Source organism: Zea mays, chromosome 6 (genome assembly GCF_902167145.1).
Source record: "Zea mays cultivar B73 chromosome 6, Zm-B73-REFERENCE-NAM-5.0, whole genome shotgun sequence".
In the NCBI taxonomy this organism is placed as follows: Eukaryota; Viridiplantae; Streptophyta; class Magnoliopsida; order Poales; family Poaceae; genus Zea; species Zea mays.
In genome coordinates, this window is record NC_050101.1 from 180,636,633 (window position 1) to 180,659,996 (window position 23,364).

Sequence of the window (23,364 nt, forward strand, 5' to 3'; positions counted from 1 at the left end):
GGAAAGAAAGAGAGTCGGATTCGGGTCTCATTGGCCATGGGATCGCAGAGCCGAACTAGTGGGTAAAGTGTACCCCTCTGCGCAGAGTTCAAACCTATTCGAATAGTCTGTGTCCACAGGAATGGACGAGTCTGGTATGGTATGGCAATTAATGTTTTGTTTTCCAAAAAAAGAGATGGTTTTGAGAAAAGTGGTTTTTAAAAGGTTCGGCGGTTGAGCCGTGAGCTATGGTGGACGGGAAGTCCAGTAGCTGTTTTTGAAAAGGAAAACCAGTGGGAAACTGCTGAGATACCTGGATGGTTTAGTCCAGGGGATTTTGTTATAATACTGAAAAACTTCCTGCTCCTTTTGGAGAGGATGCGCTTTGCAAAAATACAAAATGTTTTTCAAAACAACTCTGCATAAAATATTGTTGTTTCTGCAAAATATCCTGGGCTCCACATATTCCATGCATTATATCTGATTTCCCCATTCCGCGGGTGAAGGTGGGCCGCTGAGTACGTTTGTACTCACCCTTGCTTATTTGTTGTTTTTCAGAAAAAGGAGATCGGGTAAGAGTTACGACTGTTCCCAACCTTGCCTGTGGCTGTTGGACCGCTGAATTGCTTCACTGCGTATATCGGGCTGCTTCAGCCCCACTCTGATGATATGTCCCGAGTTGTGGACCAACTCTTAAAGTTGTTCGCCACCTTTATAGGTTTGTCTCGTTTAAGCAGATCTGGAATCATCTGATGTATAAATGTGTTTACTAGCCTCCTGGGACTAGTAATTGTATCACATTTGAGTCCCAGAGGATCAGGACGCTTCAAAGGGCGGCCGGGAAATAGCCGACGAAGCTATAAAGAAAAATGAAAAAGAATCCCTTGATGCCCAAGAAGAAGCCAAGCGAGCCGAAGAGGCTGCTGAGCGCGCGAGGCGTATAAGTATTTTTACTGAATCTTAGCTTCAGTATTTTTTCTGGCTTCGGATTAACAACTTGCTACTTTAGTGCAGCTGAACTTTTGCCGCCACCTGAGCCTTATGACCCCGAGGCTGACCTAGCCTTGAAAGCGGCATTGGAGACAATAAGGATTGCTGAAGAAGTCGTTGACGAAGCTGTCAACAAACTACTGAACGAAGCTGCTGAAAAGATTTTAAAAGAGGATTGAACACTACGTTCTTATGTGCCGGAAAAAATGTATTTGGGAAATGTAATATTTGTACATGAGTTAATCATTGTATATCTATGTGTATATTAATGTAATATATTTCTTTGCGATGCATGAAATTTGCGTTCGTACCATTTTTGAGCCTTCGGCGAAAAAACACCTTCTCTTCTTTTCATGCTTCGTAAAGAAAGAGCCCTTCTATAGTACAGTTGTTGTATAATACCATTGTCGACGAAAATTTTCTTGACATGTAAAATTATAATTGCCGAAGGTGTGCTTTGTGCTCCAGCACACTGTTTCATTCTTCGCATATTTTGAAAGAAACAACTTTCCTTCTGCACAAACTCGCTGCTGATGCGACATGATGTATGATGTAATGCTATGCAAAATGATGCAATGATATGATGCAGTATGATGTTTATGCCGAAGTCACATACCCACACAAGAACACACTCAGGCTCTGCATTCCCTTAGGAACGTCTTTTGAGTTTCTTCACCTTCTATTTCGGTGGTATTTAAGCTCTGCATCCCCTTAGGAACGACTTTTGAGCTTCTTCACCTTCTATTTCGGTGGTATTTAAGCTCTGTATTCCCTTAGGAACGACTTTTGAGCTTCTTCACCTTTTATTCGGTGGCATATTGGCTCTGCGTTCCCTTAGGAACGACTTTTGAGCTTCGGAACTTACTCTGCGCTCCATTAGGAACGACTTTTTAGGCTTCGGAACTCACTCTGCGCTCCATTAGGAACGACTTTTGAAGCTTCGAAACTTACTCCGCTCCATTAGGAACAACTTTTGTAGCTTTAGAACTCACTCTGCGCTCCATTAGGAACGACTTTTGAGGCTTCGGAACTTACTCTGTTCCATTAGGAACGACTTTTGTAGCTTCGGAACTCACTCTGCGCTCTATTAGGAATGACTTTTTTGTACCTTCGGAAGCGTTGCTGAGGGGGTGGCATTCTACACTCGATAGTGTGACCACAATATTATTACATCGAGTTGGAGATTAAACCTACGTGAACTGGTTTTCATGCAGTAAAATAAAATTACAAACAAAACGAAAATACATCAGATTAGGATATTCTTTAGTAAATGTGCTTCGACTCGGGCATAGTGTTGTTGACTGTGTGAGCTTCGGACTCCTCTCGGAAATCACGCTGTTGTTGAGCATGGTGATGCCCTTCTGGCTGCTGATTGCGGACCAGAGTAGGTGCTAGTGGTGGTGGCGGTGGTAACTGGGCCCAATAAGCTTGAGAATGACTTGCCGAAGCAACAGAGGCTGTAGGCTGTTGATTGCCTACATACTCTGGGACATACGGAGAATAGCACGAAGCGGTGTACAGAACCTGCTTCGGTTGATTTTGTCGTGCTTCGGCTTCGGCAATCTCTTTCTGTTTTTGGATCGTAACCTGGCACGTTCTTGTGGTATGCCCTTTATCTTTGCCGCAGAACAAATAAAAAAGCTTTCTGGGCTGATCTCCATATCTTCGTACGAAGTTTCTGCCCCCTCTACCTCTTGGAGCTGGTGGCCTGAAGGAACTTTGTTGTGCCCCTGATGATTGGGAGCTGTACTGCTGAGTTTGAGTTTGGTTTCCCCTGTCGTCACTTGAGCTGTCATTATGGATTGACCTGACATGCCTGGGGTGGAATCTTCCTCTGAAGCCCCTAGCCATTTCAGAGTATCTGTAGGCTTCTTCCCTTCTTTGCCGAAAATCATTGTCGGCTCTGATGTACTCGTCCATTTTCTGGAGAAGCTTCTCCAAGGTTTGTGGTGGCTTCCTTGTGAAGTATTGCGCCGTAGGTCCTGGCCAAAGTCCCTTAATCATGGCCTAAATGACGATCTCATTGGGCACTGTAGGTGCTTGAGCTCTTAGCCTTAAGAACCTTCGGACATACGCCTGCAAGTACTCCTCCTGGTCCTGTGTACACTGAAAGAGAGCTTGGGCAGTGACTGGCTTTGTTTGAAATCCCTGAAAGCTGTTCACTAACATATCCTTTAGCTTCTACCAAGATGTAATTGTCCCTGGCCGAAGAGAGGAGTACCAAGTTTGAGCTACGCTTTTGACTGCCATAACGAAGGACTTCGCCATGACTGTAGTATTGCCCCCATATGAGGATATGGTTGCTTCGTAGCTCATCAGGAATTGCTTGGGTCTGAGTGCCCGTCATACATAGGGAGCTGAGGTGGCTTGTATGACGGTGGCCACGGGGTAGCCTGCAATTTTGCTGCCAAGGGAGAAGCATCATCAAAAGCAAAATTGCCCTGATGAAAGTCACAATACCATTCATCATCATTGAATGAACTTTCTTGGCGAAGCTCCCTCTGTTGGGGCCTTCGGTCTTGGTCATCCTGAGTGAGGTGACACATTTCTTCGTCAACTTCGTCGATCTTCTTCTAGAGGTCGGCAAGCCGAAGCATCTTTTCCCTCTTCTTTTGCACCTGTTGATGGATAGCTTCCAGATCCCTGATCTCTTGATCCAGTTCCTCCTCCTGAGGTGTTGGGCTGGTAGCCTTTCTCTTCTGACTCCTAGCTTCGCGTAGCGTCTCCTGATAGTGTCCAGTGGCTGCAGGGCAGCCCCTGGCACCATTGTCTTCTTCGACGACATTGTGAAAGTCAATGTTTGCCGAAGGTGGTCGAATGAGTTCACCGGAGGTGGGCGCCAATGTTGGTCCTTGTTCTTAAATGCTGTACATCAAGAACAAAGCAACATAATTGTTAACGATTAGAGACCTTCGTCCTTCAAAGCATTATTTCTCATAGGACATAATGATCTTCGGACAAAGGTCATGAAGGACATACCTTCATCATCTCAGCAAGCAAGTATAAATGGATATATAAGAAATATAAAAGAATATAATAATGGAATATCAACAAATCATTTATATTCTCCTTTTTATCCATGAATAAACATTCGTGATATTCACATTACATCAATACCTTTGGCTTCTCGGAAGGTGAAAAATGCAAGGGTGACGCAAGAGTGGTTACAGACCAGCGTGAACAGTATGGTGTTACTGTTCATCTATTTATAGGCGCGTGACGCAGCCTGAACAAAATTACATTCATGTCCCTGACATTTACTGTTACTCATAAGGCAAGCTATCAAGGACTAAGTAGTCTTTTCTCCTTTAAGTCGGTTCCATCTTCCACCTTCGTCATTATACTAAGTCGAAGCTCTTTTAGCCACAACTTCGGCGTCCACTCATCCTGCCTTCATGTCGTATCTTCATATCACAGATACCTTCATCTCAAAGTTGAAGCCTCCTGTAACAGTCCATGTTACACTAGAAAACATATTAGTCATGTTTTTTAGGAACTTCGGAGGAGGAAGGCCCCCAACACAAACATCTGTTGCCCTATCCACCACTGAGGTCGACTATGTTGCCACAGGCCAGTGTTGCGTGCAACTACTTTGGATGAGGCAAACCCTCCAGGACTTTGGCTACAATCTGAGCAAAGTCCCACTCTTATGTGATAATGAGAGTGCAATCTGCTTGGCGGATAGTCCTGTTGAACATAGCCGCACTACGCACATAGACATCTAGCATCACTTTTTGAGAGACCACCAACAAAGGGGAGATATCGATGTTTGTCATATTAGCACCGAGAACCAGTTAGCCGATAGCTTCACCAAGCCTTCAGATGAGAAAAAGTTTTGTAGGTTGCGTAGTGAGCTAAATGTCTTCGATTCACGGAACCTAGATTGATCTATAGCATACATGTGTTTTATGCCTTTGATCATGTTACTTTAAGCATTGCTATCTTTACTTGTTATTTTTGGTGCTCAAGTTGTACAAGTCATCCTCGGACTTCACAAGTCCTAATGCAAAAGATGCACATGTTTAGGGGGAGGATGTACTACAACTTGACCCATTGAGACTAATGTGTTTGCTTGAGTGATTTTGATATAGTCTCAAAGATGAATTGGAAGGGAAAAGGTGGACTTGGACAAAGAAGAGGCTTCCACTGCATTCCGGTATCAATATCTTGTCCCAAGTCCCTATCTGCGTTTTCTCATTGCCCTTGGTTTTACTTGCGACTTCTGTGAGGCAATAGGGTTAAAATGGCCAAATAGTTCTTCTGTTTTGGTGCTTAATGCCAAAGGGGGAGAAATCAAGGCCAAAGCAACTAGATCAGCTACCGCTTGTGAATTTCAAAAAATTTAGTGTAAGTATACTTGGTTTTTGATGAAAACCCTTTAATTGCAAAAACTGCTTTCTTATGGGGGAGAAATTTGATTATGGGAAAAGGGGGGAGTTCTCTGACTTTTGATCAAAACTAGTTTTGAAAAATATTTTGATTTGCCAAAGCAAAGTGTTTTTGACATATATATAGGAAAATGAATTTGTTTTACGAAAACAAACCAGTGGTGGCAAAAGTGATCCAAATATGCCAAATCCTTTGGAAATTTAATTGGTCTTCAATTTGACATCAATTTGCACTCTTTAGCTCGTATCTAGAAATGTTGTTGCATTTTGAGTTGCTTTTTGAAGTGTTGGCATAAATCACCAAAAAGGGGAGATTGAAAAGGAAATGTGCCTTTGGACCATTTCTGCATTGTTTTGGTGATTAGATGCCCAACACATATTGTTTCGTCTAAAATGAGCTTAGAAATAAAGAGAAACAAAATGGATAAACAAAGGTATAATTCTAGCACTTATTAAATTGTTTTTAGTGCCAACTATGTTCTATTAAGTGCTAGGAATCTTCTCAAATCGAGAGAAATCAAATTGGAGAAGTTTAGCTAAGTCCAGCCAAACTTGCACCAGCCTGTGGTGCACCGGACTATCCGGTGTGCACCGAATAGTGTCCGGTGCCAGGATGGCATGCCCGGTGAACATGCCGCTCTTGGGAAAAGGACGGGGCGCCGTGGCTAAAATTCACCGGATCTTTTGGTGTACACCGGACTGTCCGATGTGCCAGTCGCGCGCCCAACCAACGGTCGACCGCGCGATCAGCAGGTGACACGTGGCTCAGCCAACGTTCAGAAGGAGGCACCGGACTGTCCGGTGTGCCATGTGGCCGATGGCTGGCAACGATCGGCTTTGTCAGAAAAGGAAGGAAATCAGGCACTATTCATTGTCCGGTGGTGCACCGGACTGTCCGATGCGCCAACGGACAGAAGGCAATCAAAGCCTTCCATTTGGAGCTCCAACGACTCCTAGCTCCCTTGGGGCTATAAAAGGGACCCCTAGACGCATGGAGTAGAACACCAAGCACTCATTGAACATCCTACAACGCCTAGACTTCGCAAACACGCAATTGATTCGTTGTGATCGAGATTTGGGCACTTCTTTGAGCTGTAACTCCGCTGTGTCGTGTCGTGTGCTCTTTCTTGTCTTGTGTGCGTGTGTTGTTGCAACTCTAGCTCTTGTGTGCGTTTCTATTCCTCCCTTACTCTGGTTTTCATTTGAGATCACTTGTGTAAGGCATGAGAGACTACAACTTGTGGAGGTTCCTCACAACGGGATATTACTGAGAAAAGGATAATCGTGGTATTCAAGTTGATCTTTGAATCACTTGAGAGGGCGTGAGTGCAACCCTCATCCGTTGGGACGCCACAACGTGGAATAGGCAAGTATTCTATTTGGCCGAACCACGGGATAAAAATCGTTGTGTCACTTATCTTTATTCTACTGCGATTGTTCTCTCTATTCACTTCACTTATATAATTGCCTAAGTTTAATACTCGCTTTGTGAAGAGCAATTAAGTGAAGAAGTTTACTCTGCTCGTAGTCCTCACTCAAACTTGGCTTTAGCGTTCACTAATCCAATATTAGTTCAAGTTTGTTTTGTTGAGCTATTTTTTACAGGATCACCTATTCACCCCCCTCTAGGTGCTCTCAACGACGCCGGATACGTATCCCCGCTGACTAGTGGCACCAGACGACTCGAGTCGTAGGGACCTCAGCACCGGGGTCTCTACAGTGAGCCATACGTTGGAGGGGATAGGGCAATACGTCGTACTAGGCATATGCCTGCGCATGATGAAAGGTGACGCCAAGGGGATGACGGAAGACAAAGTTGTAATGAAGACATCCTTATGCCACACCATGAGCTGACTCAATAGAACCCACCAAACACCGTCACATCTAAATCGGAGTAGCAACAGGAAGGCAAACGTGACGTGACACCATGCATGCCGGTGGTACGTCGGCGCATGCCTCGACAGACGACTCCATAGGGGCTACAAGGTCCAGAAGCATGACCCAACAAGCGAGACCATAGGGGCTACAAGGCCCAGAACCAAGAGGTCGAACTCCACCCCAGTAGAATACTAGTCCTTATTGTAACGTCTACCCTTAAGCTATAAAAGGGCAATACAACCCCCATCCCCATATCCGACAACTTCACACAAACACCGAGCTGTAACACGTCCCAAGCAATACTAGTGTCAGCACTGCATTGGATTAGGGCTCCAGCCTAAACCAGTATAATCCGTTCGTCCTAGATCCACCTTCAAGCTCCCACAGTTCACCATTCGTAGTGAGTCCGCGCTAATATCCCTGTCGAACACAAATCTTATTGTCACCAGGTTCCATAAACCACGACACATAGACTAGATAGACTTAATATATAGATCCGTCTTATCGTTTAGTCTTTATCTATGTAATTAATTTTGTAATTAGACTATATTTAATACTTCTAACTAGCATCAAAACATTCGATGTGATAAGACTAAGATTTAGTCCGGAACAACCCCTTAATATGTGTGAGAAACAACCGTGTCGCCACATGAAGATTGCCAGAAGATGAGACAGGAAAGACTTAGATAGTATTAGGAATGGCAACGGGTATATATCCGTCGGCTAGTAGCATTCAATACTTGTACGCGTCATAAAAAATAATATCTATCGGGTTACCCATATATGCTTGCGGGTATAAAATCTTGCCCATATCCGTATCTGCGTGAGTAATTTTACCCGTCGGGTAACTCGTATATATTAATAAGGTCTCAAATTTTAATATTCCAATCAGTCAAAATGTCAAAGAAATACAGAAAATAATTTCAACTTGAAATGTAACAAACCATATGATAACTCGATAGCCGAAGAAAGGTTCTATTTTAACTAAGATGGACTTAATAATAGTGGTATTATACAGGTATTTTACCCAACTCATCTACGCAACGGGTAGAGGTTGTTGTCCATAAATACACCCGTGAGTATATAAAGCTTGTATACCCGCCTACATATTAGGTAAAACCTATATTTTAGTGTTTAAATTATATATACTATTTAGTACTAGGTTAAGATGATTAATACTACCTAGTCCTGGTATTTTAGAAATTATATATATATATATATATATATATATATATATATATATATATATATATATATATATATATATATATATATATATATATATACTAATTTATATAAAAAGTTGCTAATGTGTATGACAGCAATTAATATATGAAAACATGTTAATCAGGAATTTAATGATAAATACTTAGTAATAAATAAATACTCCTATATTATTGTGTATAAGTTTGGCCAAACTTTACATATATATATAGTTTAATTAAAATAAAATTTGAGACGTGCGTGCGTCACTTGCACCTGTCACATTCCGCCACTGCATCATCATCCTGCAATTGAAATGGGATATATACGTATGTAAAGAGCAGGTTTTGCAATTAATTCCGCATGGAATTAGAGCTGTTCTGTTTGCGCACCCACCGAAGCACGGCGTTTGGGCTTCTGCGGCTTGCAACGACACGACGACGAATGCGGCGGCGCCTGATGCAGCCTAGCGACGCGAAGCATATGGCGGAACCTAGACTGCGCATGGTTGTAGATGCTGCACGTACGTACGCACGCAGGCAGACGCAATATATAAGAAATAGTAATAATAATAATAATAATAATGGTAATAAGTATATATATATATATATATATATATATATATATATATATATATATATATATGAGTCAATAACATGTAGGGTACATGGTATATATCTAAAGTTTGGATCTTTTAATAGTATATATCCAATTGTACCTATATATAAATACCTGAGCCTGTGCCTGTTGCAGGATGCAAAGAACACCAAGATGCCATTGAGTATGCCCCTGATGGCGCGGAAGATCTACCAGACCAGCAGCCAGCAGCAGGTACGTACGGTAATCGTTAGCGCGCGGGCAGGCAGGACGTATCGATGATATATATGCATGGTATGGTACTACGTACCTGTGAGAATAGATCGTTCCATAGCGTCTTTATCTGCGACATGTCGAAGGCACTCTGCTGCGCCTCCGACATGTGGTTCAGCTCGAATATGCTGCTCATGGTCTCCCATATGTCCTTGCCGAAGTTGTAGGTTGCCGACAGCAGCGACCCCGCGCAGCCCGCCAGCGCCGCCGCCCCTCTCACCGGCAGCAGCGCCACCTGCAGCAGCGGCCACAGGCAGCCACCCACGCTGTCCAGCACCAGGTCGAAGGGCGCCCACACCACCTCCGCCAGGTCCACCGCCAGTGCCCACGCCGGCGCCAGCAGGCCCTCGCCCACCAGGTCCCACACCTCGCCACAGGAGGCCACCAGGGGCCCCGCCGCCTCGGCCACCGGCGCCGCCACCGTGCGTACCACCGCGCGCGCCGCCCGCAGCAGCGCCACGAGGCTCTGCAGGCACTTGCGCAGGTTGCGCAGGAACAGGATGGTGCCCAGGTACTGGATCCTGGTCACCATGTCCCACGTCTCGATCCACCCGAACAGCGGCCCGCAGATGCGCGCCGCCGCCGACTTGAGCAGCGGCACGTTCTTGTACAGGTCGTAGAAGCCGATCAGCACCGTCACCAGCGACGCCAGCAGGTACAGGCTCCGCGCCAGCGGCCGCATCCACGGCCGGTACAGCTGGCACAGCACTGGGTACGACTGGAAGAAGATGACCCACGACGGCAGGCCCGACTCCAGCAGCGTCAGCAGCCTGATGTCCGACATGATGATCTGCCGCAGCTTCAGCGGCAGCTGGCTGTCCCTGAACCGGAACAGGATCAGCGTGTCGCTGTACTGCGCAGGGGCCACGAACGGGACCTCCGCCGCCGCCGCCGCGCGCGCCCACCTGCTGCTGCTGCTCCTGCTCCTAGTCGGGGACGGGGAGCTCATCAAGATGCCGTCTGCAGATCGACCGTCCAGCTCGTCGTCGTCCTCGTCCTCGTCCTCGGAGACGGCCGTGAGCGAGGAGGAGGAGCACGTCCGGCGCAGCGCGCTGCTGCACTCCTCCAGCTGCTCGCTTGGGTCCGAGTGCGTGTGCAGCGCGGAGAGGTAGCCCCTCAGAGCCCGCGCCTCGGAGGCGCGGCCCAGGAACCACAGGTGCGTGCAGCCGGCCGCCTGCTCCGCGCTGTAGAACTCCCACTTCTTCATGTACCGCGCCTCCAGCGCCAGGGACGTGTCGCTCAGCAGCTCGTTCAGGTAGTTGATGCCGTGCACGTCGCGCCACGACACCTCGAACACCAGGAACCCGTGCAGCGCCCTGCTCAGGTCCGCCGCCACCGCGAACCACCGCCGCATCGTGTCGGAGCTCTCTTCACCCCTGGCTGCTGCTGCTGCTGCTGCGGCGGCGGCGGCGGCCTCCTCAGCCGCAGCCTGCTGCTTGTGATGATGAAGCAGCGACCGCGAATTCGCAAAAGGAGACATCCTGTACTGCAATGAAATCAAACTGCTATCAGCATCTAGTATAGATATGCAACTACCTTCTTGCTCAGCCTACCTTGGTGACCATGAACTGCCACAGCCTCGCGGATCGAGACTGCTTCGTCGTCAGCCAAGGCTGGTTGTCTACGAGAATGAACACCTTCTTGCTCAGTGGAGCGAAGTAGAGGAACGCCCGCGAGATGTAGGATTGAATGTCCCTGCAGTACGTACGCACCAGTAATTAATTAATGAGAGAATAGTACATGTTTTTTTTGTTGGTTGCTGTTTTTTTATTTGAGACGACAAGTTAGAGCCGTTGGATCTCAATCGTGCAGTCACTGAATCATCTTATTCCTACACCCGAGGATGCAATGCAATGCTCGCTCGCCCCGTCAACCAACAACATCGACCCTGAGGGAATAGTACATGTTTTTTTTGTTGGTTGCTGTTTTTTTTTATTTGAGACGACAAGCTAGAGCCGTTGGATCTCAATCGTGCAGTCACTGAATCATCTTCTTCCAACGCCCGAGGATGCAATGCAATGCTCGCCCCGTCAACTAAGGGCATGTACAGTGGTGTTTAATGTGGAGGCTCTTAAGGTGTTTAAGGGGGTTATTTGCAAAAAAATCTTAGAGCCGTCTCTCCGTGAAGAGACGTCTCTGGCTCGTAAACCAAGTAGCAACAGACGCCTCACTTCCCACTATACGAATTTGTCGTCTGTTCTATCGATCTGATGCTATACAAATACATTTAATTCTGTATTTATTAATAGACTACGTTTATAGACACTCCATTGTACAATAGAGTCTCTTAGTTGTCTCATGTGCTTGGAGAACCGTTTTGGTGTCTCTCCACTGTACATGCCCTAACAACACCGTCCCCTGCCACCCGATCCGGTGAAGTCCGGCCCGTAGTTAGAAAATTGAGCCAGGTCTACCAAGTCCGCGGGCTCGTTTTGCACTGGTTCAGTTCACTATGGGTCTAAATAGATCGGACCGACCCGGTAAGCATGAAAAAACCGGACCAAAAACAGATAAAGTGGACCGATGAGCACGGTTTAGTACAAAAAAGCCGGCCTCTAACAGGCTAAACGTTAAACGGGTCGGGCTTTTGGGCTTCTTGCTTCCTTTACATCTATATCCCTGCCCCACCCTTCCCCATTTTCGTCCCCTCCATGATACGATTATGCCGGTCTATTAGATCTAATTTGCTTCCAATACACTTTGGTCTAAAGACAATACAGATAACTAGAGACGCATGTTTCATATCCTAGGCCATGAATCGGATATCCTAGGCCATGAATCGGATAGCCGTGGGGATTGTATCGGCCCTTATTCGTCTTCTCTGTCTGATCTACGACTAAGGTTGCCAACTTCACAATCTCGTCCTACGAGAGACAACAACCCTTGGTAGACTTAATACGGGCATGACACATATTTTATTAAATAAATCATGACATCATTAAATGGAAAAAATTTTGAGTCAGTTTGGGTTTAGTGACTGTCAGCCTGCTCATACATCTCATGACCCCAGTATGCTATCGAGAAAAAAACAAAAAATATTAAGGGGTCAATGAGATACTCTCAAATAACTGCATCTAGCTAACGCTACAACTCCTGATATCTTTTTGCTATGAGCGAGCTAATCTAGTTTGCGTTGAATCCAGGAGATGGTCATTGGTGTGCTTTTAAGAGAGTAATACGCTACCGGAGAGATATAACAAGATATGACATTCATTATACCTAGTACTCGAGAGTACAAGAGAGTTGTTATGGTACAAACTAGATATCTATGAAATGTACGTCACAATTGAGTATGTCCTCACTTGAAAGCAGCATTGTTTTCATGGAAGTCTTATGAGTAGATCACCTTAACAAGGTCAAATATGGAAGCATAACCCGCAACATTAGATATCACTTCTGTTGAGGTTGAGTGGCTTCGTGAACTCTTTATAGATTTATTGGTAGTTGGGAAACATATACCGACTATTTTTTATGAATTGTGATAATCAGACTATACTAATCAAGATGAATAGTTCTAAAGGAAACATGAAGTCTATAATATATTTAAAATGGTGCTTAATATCTATTAAAAATCGATAGACTCTAGAACGATAGTGTAAGATCATATACATACATATAGAAATCTGGTAAATCAATTCACTAAGGGCTGATTTGGTGATCATGGATCCCTAGAGGATCCATGGGGAGTAATCCCCTTGTTATTCAAATTTGAATAGCAAGGGGATTCCCCCAATGGATCCCCTCGAGATCCCTGATCACTAAATCAGTCCTAAGAGTCTATCATGTAACATGATATATTGTGCATCTAGTGAGATGGGCTTAAGAACTACATAAAGTATATCATAGTTATAACACCCCTGGTGTTACTGCCACTAAAACTTGAGCATAACATCATAAGCATTGGCATATCATGTGTTTGTCACACTTAGAGTGCATTCACTAGGCAAAAATTTCAAACAAAGTTGTTTGAGGTGATATTTGATGGGTGAAACCCTGGGATGCAGTGTTTAACCCTAGATTGGGCTTAAGGGAGTAAACAAAATTTAATTAAGAAAAAAACTTTGAAACTTAGTGACAATAATCTTAAAATGTCACTATGGATAGACTTAAGTAGCATCCAAACCCTAGAAGTACCAAAAACCCTAAAAGGACCGCTAGAAAACCCTAGATTGAAACCCTAAGGGGTTATGTGCAAAATGTGCACATTTTTGGACCTAAGTGCAAAAACCATGGAAATAAGGTACCTTAGGTCATATGGTTCACATATTTGAAGATTTGCAAATGAAACCCTAAGTTTTGGGCCTATTTGCAAAAAGCCACATTTGGGCTCCATATGTTAAGTCTGAACTTCAGTAGATTGGCTCAACTTTGAAGCCCTATATCTCCCAGATTATGAAGGTTTTGCCCTAGGTCAACACATCAAAATTGTAGAGCTATGTAAGGAGAATAACTTTGCTATAGAGATCATGCCTTGGTACCATGAAGTATTTTGAGATAAATGTGCCCAAAGTTGGGTTGTCAGACTGCCCTTGGTCTGAATTCAGCATAACAGTGAGATTGGGCAATCTTTGGATTATAGTTCGACCATGATCTAGTGGGAATTTGACTAGGGATGCTATAGCAAAAGTGAACATGGATTATAGATCTATAACTTTGATGCAGATGAATTATGAGGTTGTCACATAAAATTTGGAGAAAACCTGCCTTGAATCTGCTCTGTCTGGCGTCTAAAAGGAGTCTGATGGTACAGTAACTGAAATAGATTACAAGTTCAACCCCCTCGTCGCCGGTGACCTTTTCACCGTGATTTGCACCGATGCCGTGATTCGTGCTCTCTGGTAAGTGGATAACCACGATGGAGTAAAAATCTTGGCACCAGATCAGCTCGGGCTCGATCGCGGATGAGGTTTACCATACCCACTTGCTCGTCGTGCGACCGGGATAGACCTTGCCGCCGTAGGCCGCTCACCGCTGTGCGCCACGTGCACTACACCACGTCGCAGTGAAACACGTCGTGCATGCCCGGTGATCGCCGGAGAGCTGCCATGGTGAAAGCCACTAACCCTGAGCGCGAGTGACCTTCTTCCTCTCCGGCCGCCAGCACATCTTCACGAAATTGGACGCCGCCGCTCAAGCCTGCTATAAATTGTCGACCCCTCCTGCTCCGCTAGGTAGTTGTGCAACCAGTGAAGCAACCCGTGCCTCGAATCATCCCCTAGAGCTCCCCAATTTGGAATTTTCCCCAAATCACTTCAAAACACCGAGCGATTTGACCTCACCGTGGCCAGCGCATCCTAGGTCCGTTCATGCCCTCTGAGTCCTCGTTTCAGTATCCTTGGATGCTCCTGATACTCTCTGACCCATCCAATTGAGCTAGAGTCCCTAGGATCGCCGGGAACGTGTTCAGTTACCCGTGGTGTCCGTTGTCACCGTGGGCAGGGCGTGTTAGTGCGCCATTGGTAAAATTAGTTGAGGGGAAATACTCAGTAGGGATGGAATTAGGTTTAAACCAAAGAAGGGCATCGGTCATTGAGTAATTCGACCGGTATGCGCTTGCCGGAGCTTGGCTCCCCACCGGTCACCGACGTGGACCTCGGCCTGCGAAGAAATAGAACTCAGGGGAGGATTCTGTAAACTGTCAGAGACTCAAGGAATAGTACTGCAACCCCGCTTTAGGTTATTTAAAGCGACATGGCCCTTTCTGCAAAGTCGGCACGCACGGGCGCGCATGGGCGCGCTTCTACCCGTTGTTGGGCCGGCTTGGGCCAATTTCGGCCCAACACTGTAGAGTATTTTTCTTTTCTGCCAGAGCTAAATTTTTTTAGAAAATTACAGAATAATGCTAAAAATACCAGACCAATTTTGCTAGACTTCTAATTTCCTATAGTATTTAATAAAAATAGTTTCATGATTTTTAGTTCCAATAGGGAATTTTGGGACATTTAAAACAGCCAAAAACCATACTTCTGGAATTTTAGAGAGTAATTTATAATTCCAAAATTCACCAAACTTTTTAGGTAAACTTTAAATATTATTTAGAAGACTTGGGTAAAGTTTGGTATGATTTGGACCATGTTTGATACTTAGAACCCAAAACCCTAGTCCCCCTGCCCTATGAACTTCACTATAGACTCTGAAAACCCTAATTTCTCGGAGATCCGTGAAGGAAAGTTGTATTCAAGACATTAGATAATAAACTTTTATTATCTTTGCATCTTCATGAGCATTACATGAGCATTCATGATTATATATGGCTATATCTAGAAAACGAAGAGGAAATAGACGTCGAAGAAGCGAGGACTTCACCACCACCATCTGAAGAACATCAGGCAGGAAACTGTTTTTATTTTGGTATCTACGGAACAGAGTCTGATTCACCAGTAACACAAGGTAAGCCCCGGTGCATTTGCCCCTCCTTGTTATTTTGAAATCTTTCTCACTTACTTGATGCATTAAGTGATAGGAGTTGTGTGCTAAACCTATTGCTGCATTTCCTTCCTTGAAGTTGATTACCTTAGTCCCCTGTTTTACAAAAAGGTTTTTCTTATGCTTAGCATTGCTTTAGAAAAACAAAACATTTTGTTCTGACAAAAGATGATGTTGTTAAGTGGGTGGGATGTTTTCAAAAACAAAACTTGATGGTGAATCCATCATGGCCATGATGGGTTCAACATTGGAAAAGATGTACCTCTGCGAGGTACAAAATTTTGGGTTTGAAATGATAAAGCTGAGACCGGGCAGTTGACTTGCATGAGAAGAGAGCCTCGGTGTAGTGTCTCCGTCTGAGTCAATTAAGGACCTTCTCGATGTAGGCTTGATGATCGAGGACCCATTAACTGGTCACATGCCTTGTCATGGGTAAGCTTTGCCTCGGGCAGACTAATACCAAAATAAGATAACACGCAATGGGAGTGGAGAGATGGCGAGAGTAGCGTGTACCCTCCATGGCAAGAGGCTGGACGGTGGTGTATCTGTACTCTCGGTTGGCGTGAACCTAATCTGGTCTTAAGAACCTCGGTGGCGAGTTGACATATGCAAGGGTTAAGTGCTACATATGTCGTGTGATTGGAGATCCTCAGCTAAGTATAATCGATTCGGATCACCGTAACTTCGCGGACATGAAGACTTGGTCACTGACCTACACGTAGCATTCCAGTGAATAAGAAGGGTTGATAAGAAATTGGCTAGTATAGGTCAAGTGATTGAACTAGGGTAGAAAGAACTTTAGAAGTAGGTAACTTTACTTAACCTGACAAGTAAAACTGGATTTTTAAGGATCTACTCTTAGTAAGCATTTATGCAAACAGAGTCATTGACTATTGACAAGCCATACCTTGACTCCCAAAGGCCAGCATATCCTTGAGAGTCTTTTATGTTGACCGGTAAGTCTTGCAAAAGTACACTTCGTACTTAGGGCTTTGTCCCATGTTGTTTTAGGTGAGGAAGCAGCAAACTTTTGCTGCTTTTGTTCAAAGGTGGTGCCCAAAGAAGAAAACCAGGAGTGAAGCTTCGGGAGGAAAGGATCCTTCATTAAACTTTTGTTTCATGTTTATCAGGAGGGGTTTTTGCCTCCCAGTAATGTAATAATAATACTTCAGCACTCTTATATTTTAGCTCTAGTCTGTAATAAATACTACTCTTTCTTACTTCAACATAAGGTAAGTTATTGTAATTGCTTCCGCATTTTTGTACCTTCGATGTATTGTAATGTCTGTATGATGGGTGATACGCTCTTGGGCAAGGTAAGAAATTCGGATACCAAACTTGTCGAGTGATCAGGTGCACATGCAGGGTTGTCTGAGGTCCGTTGGATAAGGACAACTGTAGGTGGGCCTAATAAGTTGGGAGGTTCTGTCACAGCTGGTATCGGAGCGAAGCCCATCTCTGCAGATGTTATGAAGCATTTTCAAAAAGAATTTTCAAAGACTTACCTAGAAAATTTCTTTCTTATCTAACTACCTTCTCTACTTCAAGACCAGATAGTAGAGTGCAATGTATAGAAGGTTGTGAATCAACTAAGGTTGGTTCTGTAATTATGCATGCATCATACTAAGAACTATATTAATAAGATTTTCCCCCTCATGGAGATATGCCACCGCGCATAAGGAAAATTGCGCGCAAGTCTACCGGACCAATTGGTGTACCTCGCCATCAACTAGCTCCAAGGCATGAGGATAGTAGTAGTGGTAGCAATGATCCTATCGGAGATCTGGAAGCTCAAGTAGAGCAACTTCAATCGGAGCTCCATCACAGGAACGAAGTATGGGTTGAGGATGGTCAGCGAATAAACGAGTTAAGAACTGACATCCGACACTTGCAAGACCAACTTGCTGAACGAGATTTGGCGCTCGATTGGGCTGTTAACTCCCGTTCACTTGCTTGGGCCAAGGAAGCCAAAGCTCGAGCCCGCGTGGAGGAGCTTAGCACAGCCGTGGACCACTTGCAGGTTTATTGTAATACACTACATGAGGAAGTCCATGTGTTGTATTCACAACTGCACCCTAACGTACCTGCGGATCCTGTCGGAATGGGAGCTGGACCTTCTGAAATAGCGGGAGAAGCACTTGGTGGTGAACTGGACCTTTTCAGGCCTCCTCCCTCTATGAAGCTGGTTGATGAATGGTCTCCTACGCCAGACAGTGAAGCTACCAAAAGTGATAAGAAGCTAGAATAGTGTAGTATATCAATAGTGGTAGGGTGTATTAGGTAATTTAATCCTGTTGTAAATTTGAGTCTATATCATTACCCTTTTTAGTAATGTAAAATGGATGGTTTGCTCTAGCATATTATATTTTTCCAAATGTTTGTTGCCTCAGATGCCATCCAAGACTCGTGCAGAGGATAGTGCAGGAACCTCCCATGGGAGGGAAGCAACTCCTAATCCGCCCCTAGTACCTCCAACATTAGCTGAGGCCATCGCTGCCTTAGTTAATGCTACGACCGACAACACCCGCTTTCTGCGGGAAATGGAGGGACAACAAATGCAACAGCAAGGCGGGCGAGCGTATCCGCAAGGACCCCGCGAAACTTCCTATTTGGATTTCTCCGAGACACGTCCCCCATTATTTGTCAAGGCTGAAGATCCTCTTGAAGCAGATGAGTGGATCCAAGTTATCGAACAAAAGTTCGGGCTTCTCCGATGCACGGAGACTCAAAAGCCCTTATTTGCGGCACAGCAGTTGCGAGGCCCTGCCAGTACCTGGTGGGGAAATTATGTGGCTATTCAACCGGCTGGTCATCAAATTACCTGGGACGAATTCAAGCTGGCTTTCCAGGAGCACTATATTCCTAAAGGAGTGCTCCATATGAAACAGGAGGAGTTTATGAAGCTTAAACAAGGTGGGGATACTGTCACTCAGTATCTCAACAAATTCAACCACTTGTCCCAGTATGCCATCGATCAGGTCAATACTGACCTGAAGAAGAAAAATTGTTTTATGAGGGGTCTCAGTGACCGGTTGCAGCGGAAAATGGCCACTTGTCTCGACCTCACTTATAGCCGGGATGTCAGCACGACACTATCAGTCGAAGCTAAATATGCAGGCCCAGGAAAATCAAAGGGCTATGGAGGCGACAGGCCCAATCAGGGGCCTGAGAAAAGACAAAGGTTGGTAATCTGACCTTTTAATCCAAATCGCTCTTCACCACGTCCACCCTCCTATCCTTTCAAGCAACCAGTTTTTATCCGTCCTGCCACTGCCCCCACCTCAACCACTCAGCCGGGTGCCACTGGTACTCATTTCCCTGCCCTCCCAAGCTCTTCAATAGGCTGCTTTAATTGTGGAAAGTCCGAACATTTTATCAAGGACTGTCCATACCCAAAGCAGAACAGATCAAATAATCAGCAGAGTCCAGGGAGTTCTGCTCAAGGAAAGGGAAATGCGGCGAACAATACCATGGGAAAAAATATGAAGAAAACTGGGCGTATTTATTATACTCAAGTGGCCACAACACCGGAAGGTGAACCAGTTATGATGGGTACGTTTCTCGTGGCCAATCACCCTGCAGTTATTCTTTTTGATTCTGGTGCTTCACATACATTCATAAGCAAGAAATTTGTGAAAGCAACATTGCATTCCATACCATGAATCAAGGGAAGGGTTTACTATTCATTTGCCTGAGGGACAAATATTCACTAAAGAAGTGGCTTTCCAAGTGCCCGTAACATTGGCTGAATGGGACTTTCCTACTAATATGATTGTTCTAAAAGGCCAAGATATAGATGTAATTCTGGGCATGAATTGGTTAGCCCAACATAAAGCTATCCTCAACACTGATCTGAGAACCATCAGGTTGAGTTATGGCCAAGAAGAGGTTCTCTTGTCCATCCCCGTAGCTATTCTAACTAAACCGTTTGGCAGAGTATATGAAGCTATCATACCGGAGATCCGAGATATTCCGGTAGTATGTGAATTCCCAGACGTCTTTCTAGAAGATTTGCCCGGATTGCCTCCAGAAAGAGATGTAGAATTTGTGATTGAGTTGAAGCCTGGTATGGCTCCTATTTCTAGAAGGTCGTATCGAATGCCTCCGAATGAATTGGCAGAGCTCAAGACCCAATTACAAGATCTACTAGAAAAGGGATTCATCCGGCCAAGCTCATCGCCATGGGGTTGTCTAGCCATCTTTGTTAAGAAGAAGGATCAAACACTTCGGTTGTGCGTGGCTTATAGACCCCTTAATGAGGTTACCATCAAAAATAAGTACCCTCTTCCCCGGATTGACATTCTATTTGATCAACTTACTGGAGCTCGGGTATTTTCCAAGATTGACCTCAGATCGGGCTATCACCAGATCCGTATCCGGCCCAAAGATATACCAAAAACCGCATTCACTACGCGGTATGGATTATTTGAATATCTGGTTATGTATTTCGGACTAACAAATGCTCCTGCCCACTTCACATATCTTATGAACTCGGTATTCATGCCCGAGTTGGATAAATTCGTGGTGGTATTCATTGATGATATCTTGATATATTCCAAAAATGAAGAGGAGCATGCTCGGCATTTATGGATCGTATTAACGCGCTTGAGGGAGCATCAACTATATGCTAAGTTCAGTAAGTGCGCGTTCTAGCTGGAGGAGATCCAATTTCTAGGACATGTATTATCTGCCAAGGGGATTGCGGTGGATCCTAGCAAAGTCAAGGATATTTTGGAGTGGAAACCCCCAACCACTGTACATCAAGTCCGAAGTTTCCTTGGACTGGCTGGTTATTACCGCCGATTCATTCTAGATTTTTCCAAGCTTGTGAAACCAATCACAAGTTTGTTGAAGAATGATGCTAAATTTAATTGGTCTTCAAAATGTAATGAAGCCTTTGAGCAGCTGAAAGTATTATTGACCATTGCTCCGGTATTGGCCCAACCAGACATTGAAAAGCCCTTTGATGTGTATTGCGATGCATCAGGCAGTGGTCTCGGTTGTGTTCTAATGCAAGAAGGTCGAGTAATAGCCTATGCTTCAAGGTAGTTGCGCCGGCATGAAGAACATTATCCAACTCATGACCTGGAATTAGCCGCTGTGGTTCATGCCTTAAAAATATGGCGTCATTATCTGCTGGGGAACATCTGTCACATCTATACAGATCATAAAAGCTTAAAGTATATCTTCACCCAATTAGAGCTGAATATGAAACAGAGAAGATGGCTTGAGCTTATTAAGGATTATGAACTAGAGATTCACTATCACCCAGGTAAGGCTAATGTAGTGGCAGATGCGTTAAGTCGCAAGGCTTCCTGCCATTGTCTGACGATGAAGACTTTTGACATTACGTTATGCCAAGAAATGGAGAAGTTAATCCTGGGAATGATTCAACAGGGGACTTCAAATCACTTAAAGCTTGAGTCAGTCCTCCTGCAAAGAATAATTGACGCATAAAGAAATGATGTGGGTATGAAACACATTCATGAGAAAATAGAAGCCGGAAAGGCCAACTGTTTCAAAAGAGATGATCAAGGAGTTGTATGGTTTAACCACTGCATAGTTGTGCCTAAAAATGATAAGATCCACCAGCAAATTTTAGATGAAGCACATCTTAGTCGCTATTCTATTCATCCCGGAAGCACTAAGATGTATCATGATCTAAAACAGCATTATTGGTGGACAAAGATGAAGATTGAAATTGCACGCTATGTGGCAAGATGTGACACTTGTAGACGTGTCAAAGCCATACATATGAAGACTGCTGGTCCATTGCAATCTTTGCCTATCCCAACATGGAAATGGGAAGATATAAGCATGGACTTTATTGTGGGATTGCCCAGGACCACAAAAGGGTACGATTCTATTTGGGTTATAATTGATCGGCTTACGAAAATTGCTCATTTTCTGCCAATCAAAATATATTACCCGGTCCTCACGTATGCGGAACTGTACATTGCTTGCATTCTTAGTTTGCATGGTGTTTCGAAGACCATAGTGTCGGATTGTGGACCTCAATTTGTATCCAAATTCTGGGAAGAACTTCACAAATCCTTGGGTACTAAATTGCTCCATAGTTCGGCCTATCATCCTCAAACCAGTGGGCAAACTGAGAGGGTAAATCAGATACTTGAAGACATGTTACGGGCATGTGTTCTGGAATTCCCACAGAAATGGGATGATTGTTTACCATTAGCAGAGTTCTTGTACAATATTAGCTATCAAGAAAGCATCAAAATGGCACCCTTTGAAGCTTTGTATGGACGACGGTGTCATACTCCGTTAAACTGGTCTGAACTAGGTGAAAGAAGTTTCTTCAGGCCAGATATGGTAAAGGAGACCGAAGAGAAAGTTCGGTGAATAATTCATAATTTGAAAGAAGCTCAAGCTCGACAGAAGAGTTATGCAGACAAGCGACGACAACCCTTGCACTTTCAAGTTGAAGATTATGTTTACCTGAAAGTTTCACCAATGAAGGGTGTATCACGTTTCGGTGTAAAGGGGAAACTTGCACCTCGATACATTGGTCCTTTTCCTGTCCTTGAAAGATATGGACCAGTGGCGTACCGACTCCAGTTACCCGAAACCTTGTCTGCTGTACATAATGTGTTCCACGTGTCTCAATTGAAGAAGTGTCTTCGGGTTCCCGATCGAACCATTGAAGTATCGGATGTTGCCTAAGAACCAGACTTGACATATTCTGAACATCCTATTCGAGTCTTGGATCAGAAGGATAGAATAGGAAAACTCTCAAGTTTTATAAGATATAGTGGAACCAACATATAGAAGATGAAGCTACTTGGGAGACTCAAGACTTTTTAAATAAGAATTTCCCAGGCTTTTTGGCTTCGTGTAACTTATAAGATGTATAGATTTATTGTAATAGAGGAATGAAACCCCATACCACCCCTACCTTGTACCAGAAATAAGGAAATAAAAGTATGATGTGTTTCCTTTTCCATTACTTGCCCTAGGACTTTTAATCTCGGGACGAGATTCTTTTATGGGGGGGGAAGGATGTAACACCTCTGGTGTTACTGCCACTAAAACTTGAGCATAACATCATAAGCATTGGCATATCATGTGTTTGTCACAGTTAGAGTGCATTCACTGGGCAAAAATTTCAAACAAAGTTGTTTGAGCTGATATTTGATGGGTAAAACCTGGGATGCAGTGTTTAACCCTAGACTGGGCTTAAGGGAGTAAACAAAATTTAGCTAAGAGAAAAACTTTGAAACTTAGTGGCAATAATCTTAAAATGTCACTATGGATAGACTTAAGTAGCATCCAAACCCTAGAAGTACCAAAAACCCTAAAAGGACCCCTGGAAAACCCTAGATTGAAACCCTAAGGGGTTATGTGCAAAATGTGCACATTTTTGGACCTAAGTGCAAAAACCATGGAAATAAGGTACCTTAGGTTATATGGTTCACATATTTGAAGATTTGCAAATGAAACCCTAAGTTTTGGGCCTATTTGCAAAAAGCCACATTTGGGCTCCATATGTTAAGTCTGAATTTCAGTAGATTGGCTCAACTTTGAAGCCCTATATCTCCCAGATTATGAAGGTTTTGCCCTAGGTCAACACATCAAAATTGTAAAGCTATGTAAGGAGAATAACTTTGCTATA

The 23,364-nt window shown here is 44.3% G+C and overlaps 1 protein-coding gene across 1 annotated transcript in view; it reads right to left on the minus strand.

Annotated features, from left to right (window-relative positions):
- Window positions 1–8,611: 8,611 nt before the first annotated feature.
- The window catches only part of LOC103630825 (uncharacterized), a 60,427-nt gene continuing 45,674 nt past the window's right edge, over window positions 8,612–23,364 (minus strand). The window contains exons 3-7 of the mRNA XM_020540179.2: window positions 10,862–11,003; window positions 9,346–10,794; window positions 9,171–9,244; window positions 8,835–8,955; window positions 8,612–8,743 (exon numbers count right to left, since the gene is read on the minus strand). Coding sequence (XP_020395768.1) covers window positions 8,705–8,743; window positions 8,835–8,955; window positions 9,171–9,244; window positions 9,346–10,794; window positions 10,862–11,003 — 1,825 coding nt within the window. The 3' untranslated portion in view covers window positions 8,612–8,704. The remainder of the gene's footprint in view (window positions 8,744–8,834; window positions 8,956–9,170; window positions 9,245–9,345; window positions 10,795–10,861; window positions 11,004–23,364) is intronic.